The sequence below is a fragment of the Triticum dicoccoides genome, chromosome 3B, assembly GCF_002162155.2.
Source record: "Triticum dicoccoides isolate Atlit2015 ecotype Zavitan chromosome 3B, WEW_v2.0, whole genome shotgun sequence".
Taxonomy (NCBI): domain Eukaryota; kingdom Viridiplantae; phylum Streptophyta; class Magnoliopsida; order Poales; family Poaceae; genus Triticum; species Triticum dicoccoides.
Window position 1 is genome coordinate 858,640,521 of NC_041385.1, and position 8,163 is coordinate 858,648,683.

The window sequence follows — 8,163 nt, forward strand, 5'->3', positions numbered from 1 at the left end:
GTATTTGACCCTGCATACCCTCCCGTCGGTGGAGGTCGCCGACGACAAGGGAGCCGGGTCGGAGCTGGCGGCGATCGCAAGGAGAGCTGAGCTAAATCTGACGGCTGGCGGGCGCCAGTGCTCTGCTCGATGCCGAAGAGGATGGATGATCCAGTACCATTATTCCTTTCTTTCTTTTTATTTCTCGAGACAACATGCAGGCGTGGTGCCATTCTACGTTTTAGCCCGGTTCAAACATATGTGAAGATCTTCGTTTTGCTGCGTCTTCAAACCTGGACAAAGACAACAGCTGGACCTGTATCTTCAGTACTACTCTGCCTAAACTGTACAACTTTGTGCTTGTTAATTTGATGGGTTCGATGGTGCTTGTTAATTTGATTATATTGCTGGGTCGATCGATTAGTCCAAGATGTCTGGCGACAGGTTAATTTGATCCAAGCAAAGCCCGGCTGGCTCTTGGTTTACTGTTTCGAAGAAGTAATTACAGTAAGCTGGTTACTAGTAATAATTACACCATCCATTTCATATTAAGTGTCGCTGATTTAGTACCGACGATACTTAATATGGAACGGATGTTGCTGTACATACAATGGCATGTCCGTGGACGATGCTATTAATGAAGCCGGTGGTGTTAGAAATCAAACTTCAGTACATCCTCAGATTTTGCATCCTTCTTGAATTGGCCATGCCTCTGTGGTGCGCAAAGTAGTTTCGATATGGAATGGTGGAAGTAGTTAATTTGCATTGCCTTCGACTTGGTCCCACGATTCACATGCATGGGGACGTTCCTAGGCCAGACACGGGGGGAGTATATAATATAGGTGTATAAAAGATAGGAACATTTGTTCTATGGGACTATATGGAGACAAATAATAATTAAAAAAAAAGGTGTTGCTACGCGTCGGCTAACGGATAGTTTTAAAAGATCCACCGCCTCGCGAGCCGTCTGATGTGCAGACATCGGGCAGCAGAGCGCTGTCTTTCACCATGCAACAGAGTTGCGGGTGCGGAAGTTTTGCAATAGAGATCTTGTTGCAGAAAATCTTTGCAACAAAGGTATTGTTCCAGATTTTTTTTTTTTGCAATGAAGGCCCTTCTAGAATATCTTTGAAGTTCTTATAACCTTTCAAAATCTTCCAGGACCTTCTACAACCTTTCGGGATCTTCATGAGTACTCTCGGGACACATGCAATCGTAAAGCGGCGATTCTAGCATGAATTTTAAAAGTGATGACATATGGCAATTCCCGTGGGCATTCCCTCTCCTATGCACCCTTCACAGGGAACAACGCAAACATTCCCTCTAATGCACCCACCCAAGGAAACAACCTCGTGTAGCATGACATCCACCCACGATGTGAAGCATGCACATTACTAAAATCATGCATGACTACTTCTCTGCATAGCATGGCGAATCATCCCGCTGTAGCATGGTAATTCCTACACATGCATGGTAAATTAACAATTTTCTCTGTTGTACCATACCATTTTTCAGTTGTAACATGGTAATTCCTTTCTGCTAACATGGTAATTCTCTTTTGCGCATGTCAATTTCTAAACATGCGAGCAACTTCCTCTTCTCTTTAGCATGATAATTATCTCTACTGCAACATGGCAATTTTCTGAAACGCATGGCAATTTTCTCTGTTGTAGTATGGCAATTTTTGTTCTATAGCTTGTCATTTTTTGCTTGTTTAGCATGACAAATATTTCTATTATAGGATAACAAAACTCTTTGTTTTAACATGACAATTCTTGAATGTTTCTCGGAGTGATTCTTTGAGCAAAGGACAAGGAAAATCGGTGTTTGGTCATATAAGCTTTGTTGAGAGGAACATCCGTGTGGTGAAACCAGCTCACTAAAGTTTAAAACCTATACTTGGCACTGGTGCCTTTATCTTGCTAAATTTATTTCAGTGTTTCCAGTAATGATCATTCAATGGGAGGAGGTGTTTCCATTGACTAGGAGACGTCAGTGGTGACTTCAGCAATATCAAGCAGTTGTGTTGGCTCGATATCTCGGAGGTGCTCATAGAGATAAGGTGTGCGTGCGTGTACTCATAGGGGTGAATGTATATGCGTGTATGTGAGCATATGTGGTTATAACGTGTTACAAAATGTTCATTCTCACAGAATAAACATTAGCTTGCCATTAGGGTCCTTTTTATTTTGCGTGGATTTACACCTAGTTGTCAGAGATAATTTTGCTATAATAAAAAATAAAAAAAGAATCTTTTAGTTGGCGGACGTTCGCTGAAGAGAGTGACATTTCGAACAATTTCCGTTGCAATTTTAGCTGTAGGGTGACATATTTTGAGACTAGCTAGCATGACAATTTCATCCTAGAAGACACTTTCAGATTTTTTTTTAAATGTCATCATTTAATCTTGATTAAACGGCTGCGAGGACGTTCGTTGGGAGTTACTTCGCAGCGAACATTCACCAGTTAACGGAAAAGAAAAGACTGGTCCGGCGAACGCAGAGCCCGGAGCGGATACGAACCAGGTGAGCCATCGAAGCTGCTTCCTCTTATATATAACGTAATACATAAAGGTAGCCCAGCCCGCAAACCCCAATCCCTCGTCCACACAAACCCTCGTCCCCAAGCTCGCGAGCGAACATCGGCGCCGCTGCCACCGGCCGCTGTGCGCGACCGCCCACCATGGCTCGTAACGAGGAGAAAGCGCAGTCCTTGCTGAACCGCTTCACCACGATGAAGCAGGAGGAGAAGAGCAAGCCCCGCGAGCGCCGGCCGTACCTCGCCTCCCAGTGCCGGGACCTCGCCGACGCCGACCGCTGGTGTGGTGAGGTCCTGCGCGAGATCGGCGTCAGGTTGGCCGAGATCCAGAACGAGGGACTCGGGGAGCACCGCCTCCGAGATCTCAACGACCAGATCAACAAGCTTCTCCGCGAGCGCAGCCACTGGGAGCGCCGCATCCTCGAGCTCAGAGGCCAAGACTACTCTCGGAGCTCCAACGCCGCCCTGATGACCGACCTCGACGGCAACATCGTCGCCATCCCCAACCCCTCGGGCCGTGGACCGGGCTACCACTACTTTGGCGCTGCCAAGAAGCTCCCCGGCGTCCGTGAGCTATTTGACAAGCCACTTGACGTCCGCAAGCGCGGCACCCGCTACGGGATTCACAAGCGCATCAATGCCGGGTACTGCAGATACTATTACTATGACGACGAGGACGGTGCGCTTGAACCCCATGAGGCTGCTGCTGAGAAGCGCATGCGGCACGAGGTTGTCACGGAGTGGCACCGTGTGGCGCGGGAGGCCATGAAGAATGTGGCGAGTGGCGAGGTGGCGGCTGCAGCAGGTGGGAGTGGTGGGGAGGCTGCTACTGCTAGAGAGGTGCTGTTCGAGGAGGTGGAGGAGGAGGTTGAGGAGGAGATTGAGCGAACGGTGCTAGAGAAGAAGGAGGAGCTGCTGAGCAAGTACACAAGTGATGCCGTGCAAGGCGATCGAGCTGATGGAGGCCAAGGAGATATGCTCAACGTGCAACGCTAGGACTAGCTAGGAGATAGACCTACGTGTATATATATATGTTCTTGTTTATCTTGGCTGTAATGCTCTACTGCTCTACTGATCTTTGTTGCCCTGTAATTTGTGTGTGCCCATTTACTCTTTAGTGCCTTCATGCTGCGAATGGTTTTTTAATTTTTAGGCAAAGGCGTCTTGCACTATGTGAACTAGGTGATACCCGCGCGTTGCTACGGAACATTTTATAAGAACCTATTGATGGGTACACATGTGCAACCTAACAAAAACAACACATGCATAGTTTCTTATAATTTATATAAATCCAAATAATATTAAAATAAATACGGACACTTAAATGGAATTTCGGCAAACAAAAGACAGCTAAATTGACTTGCTAGAGTTAAGAAAGCAATGGACTTACTAATAGGTTGTTTGGCTCCGTTGGAAAAAAAATAATTATTGATATTACCCTTTTCGATCTATTTTTCCTGATAAAGTTGTCTGCACCTTGTATTCAGCTAAATACAAAATTAATTCTTACCATCACTAAGCTTGAAAGAGCTTTGCTGTACTACTATAAAGGAAGTTAATGGTGGGGTGTTGCCAAAGTAGAGATTAATAGTGCTTTGATTAAAATGAGCAATCAAGTAAAACTTGTGAACTCAAATTGCAAGTGTATAGTTTATGTGCAATGTGAAAATAGTACCAGATGAAACTGCGATAGTGTGTCCAATGTTCATATATGCAGTACTAACCAAATGAGATACTGATATATCACCAATCAAAAAAATTCAAATAAATGTATGACCAAAACCCAGTGAAGTAACATTATTACACATGGACTTTGTCCAAATATGTCGACTGTTGCCAAAAAAGCAAAACCTTTGCCTTTCAGTGATGCGACTTATCTATTCTTTTAGAAACTGTACCTGGACAGAGGTACTTCAAAAGAGGTTACATGAAAGTGCTCTAATATCACATAGGTCTCTCACCAAGTGCCAGGCAACTGGCAGCAGATTAAAACCACTGACGCTCCTATGAGTAGGAGAAATAGAGTGAACGGAACCAATCAACTCATCCATGCTTATACCATAAAAAATGGTAAGTTCAGTTGGTTGAATGTAAAAGCTAAAGAAATGAGGAATTCGGGAGGGCAGGGTAAGACTGTTGTAGACTGTTGCATGCATGGACCATCCCGTTTGAGCCACCCGCTGAAAATTTTGTCTCGTCCGATACTTGTCTATTAATGGGAGCGGCAACAATACCAGCAAGGACCACCAAATTGTCCTACATCCTTGCCATCAGAAGAAAATTGTCCGACACTTGTGACAGGTGAGATCTGAACAAATCTGAATATAAGCTTGCCATCCATCACATGTAGGTATCGTATCATATTTTTCAACTGTAACAAATAGAAGCCATCAGGATCATATTCCCATGCTCTCTAAATTAGTAAGTAGGCTAACAAAATGCGCATATGATAACTCAATGTCGAAAATAAAATTCAGATATGGGAGCTTGTGCTCTCTAAAGAGGTATGTAGGCTAACAGAATGAGCATGAGAGAAACACACTATTTGCAGAATCTTTTTCTGGTTTAGTTTTTGTGTAAAAAAAAGTGTCATGGGTGAAGTATGTCAGAACGGCATAAGACGCATGGATTAAGAATATGATCGATGTGTTTGTCCGTCAGATGCAAAATTAATAGATTGCACAATGCACATACATAGTTCCACTACACGTATACCTGACTGGTGGCTGCTGAAGAGATATACTCCCTCCGTTCCGAATTACTTGTCGCAGAAATGAATGTATCTAGAACTAAAAAATGTCTAGATACATTCATTTCTACGATAAATAATTCCGAACGGAGGGAGTAGATGTGAGATACCCCTGCTGCCCTGCAGCTGCAGGTACTGCTTTCTTCTGGTGTCAACGATCAAGTCCTCCATACTGCTTCACCGTTTTGCAAGTAAACTGATGAAAAAAATGGTTCACGGTCACAGTTACACGGTCTGCACTCTGCACAGAGGATCATACAGAAAGAGCCTGGATTGAAGGCGTACCTCCTGATCGCCAGCGCTGCGCCTCTGAGTCTGAGGGCATGGTCAGTGGCGCCGAACAACATCCTTCCACCACAGCGTTCCTGAGAGATGAACTTCTAGCTTTGGCGGAGACCCCTACCTCTCCGCCCAAGGGCTAGAGTTCGGCAACCGGCGCTGCCGGCCTGCCGACGAGGCACGCCGCGTTGGACGACAGGAAGAGCACATCAGCAAGAGCGCATCAGCAACAACATCAGGTCAGCTGGGCACTGATTCCTACCAGGGGGAGGCGAGTACTCATGGACGGGAAGCCGCCGATTTGGCGTGGCTTGTGAGCGTGGGAGGCGGCATCTCGCACTGGTGTCAGATTTGGAGATGCGAACCAATAAGATGGAGTAGCGAAGGCCAGATTGGTTGGGAATTAAAGTGAAGAGCACTGCTATACAGCCGATATTTTTAGACGACATGCAGACGACGTTTCCCATCCAGCCATCAGTATTTTGGTCCCTAAAGCATCTGACGGTGCAAATTATTTATCGGCTGCACATTGGGCACATAGTGTCGTGTGCATATTCATTCCGTAAAGTGAAAGTGGAAGGGGAATAGGCGGCTGCATTTGGTGCTGCGTTCTTGGAGGTGAGGAGCCAAGGGAGGTGGAGCAACGTGGAAGTGGAACCAACGCAAGGGGGATAGACTGCGGGAGGTTCAACGCAAGAACTGCAGATCTGGCCACCCGTGGTTAATCGAATGGATGCAAGTATTTGTGGTGACGTGGTTAACTGTGAGGGCAGCAAAATCAGGTAGTGGGGTGCTTCTATTTAGATATAATAATAGATTATCGTTTGCGCTGTACCATTGATTGTGTGCTTTGTTTGAATTTCGAAAGTTGTGCTCACAGTCATGGTACCAACAGCTAGCTAGCGAAATACTCTGCTGGAGCCTGAGTTAAATGAGATTCACTGCCTCTGGTTACTTTTTTTTTTCACAAATCTTGTTTGAACCCGATGATGCTCCAAATAAGCAATTTCATTATATGCTGAAATTATGAGTTTAGGCAATAAATTGATACATCAAAATCATATACGTTGACCGATCAGCGCTTAATGGTCCAATATCTTATTTCATTAGTTGATGTAGTTCATTTAGTTAACGTCGCTGCAGCTATTATGTTTCCTGCTTATGAGTTGTCATACGTATTGAGTAAGCATTTTGTGTTTCTTAATTTGAAAACCTTTTAAAATATACTCCATTCGTTTCTAAATATAAGTCTTTTTCTAGATTCCAATACAGACTACATGCCGAGTAAAATGAGTGAATCTACACTCTAAAATGCGTCCATATACATTATCGAAAAATGCTTTCGCCCCGCTTTATAAATAAAGCAAGATCAACAACATCCTGGTACAGACGCACTCCACCACAACACACGCACACACCCAAGGCAAGATACATGGACACTGAGCGCAGCAACACGACCCCAAGCACTACTCGAGCAACCGGGGCTCCACTAGTGAACACTGCCACCACGAAGAGATGCAACCACATACGACGAACCGTGGGCTCCAAGACGGTGCCTTCAGGAGGTTACGACACCGGAGCGCCGCCACCGCCCGATCCGAGGATCAAGGTTTCCCCAGGAACCACACGACAGACAATGAGAGAGCCGCGACAACGCCTTTAAGAAGGCAACGAGCTACGCCGCTGCCGGTCTGTCCGAAGATAGAACAGGTTTTCACCCCGGCCAATACTCATTGCCATCAAACGCCGCACCCCCGACAACCACGTCGCCCACACGGCCATGTCCACCGGGCAGTACCAAGCGACTGGCTCTGCGTGAGCACCGCACAACCACCACCAGGGCCGCCGCCCCGGAATCCAAGACCCAGGAACCACCTCACCCGACACCTGCCGCTACCCCAGCGGAAGAGACGATCGGATCCCGGGGCAAACAAGTCCATCGATTCGTCCTACAGCTCCGGGCGCGGGACGAGCTCGGTCCTGCTGCCGGGAGCGAGACGAGTAGGTCCTGCTGTCGGGCGCGAGACGAGCTCGGTCCTGCTGCCCGTGCACGAGACTAGCGATGGGTCGCAGAAGGGAGAGGGCCATCCCATAGACGAAGATTGCGCCTGGGCATCGAGAAGAGGGGTCGAAGCCCTTCACAGGCCGCACACCTACGGGCCGACGCCAAAGAAGTCCAGCAGCCGCCGTGAGACGATCTTGACCACCGCCATGAGCCACCACCACGCCGTGGTAGCCCACATCCATGCCGAGCACAACCCGCGGCCCCTGCCATCACTGGATCGGCCGGGGGCTGGCAGGCCCACCACCACTAGGGAGCGCCGTAGCAGGGGCGGCCACCGGAGCAAGCCACCACCTGCGGCGGGCCGAAGCCCCGCCACCACAAGGGCCCAGGTCACCTGAGCCGCAGCCGCGATAGATCAGGCCCGCGCCCAAACACCACCACCGCCGGGAGCAGGGCACGCCCCCAGCCCGCACCACCACCCACGCCGCCGCCGGCAGGCCGCGCCCCCGTCGCCAGCCGCCATCGCCGTGTCGCAGCCCAACAAGGATGGCCCGCGCCATCCAGTGCCGCGCGGAGGAGGAAGACGCCCCGCCGTCGTTCGAGCTGGGGTGGC

General features: G+C 48.0%; 1 protein-coding gene across 1 annotated transcript; it reads left to right on the plus strand.

Moving 5' to 3' along the window:
- The first annotated feature begins 2,661 nt into the window (after positions 1-2,661).
- On the plus strand, positions 2,662-3,513 carry LOC119282730 (pre-mRNA-splicing factor ISY1 homolog). The gene has a single exon (XM_037562853.1). The coding sequence runs from the start codon at positions 2,662-2,664 to the stop codon at positions 3,511-3,513; it is 852 nt and encodes a 283-aa protein (XP_037418750.1).
- The last annotated feature ends 4,650 nt before the right edge of the window (positions 3,514-8,163 follow it).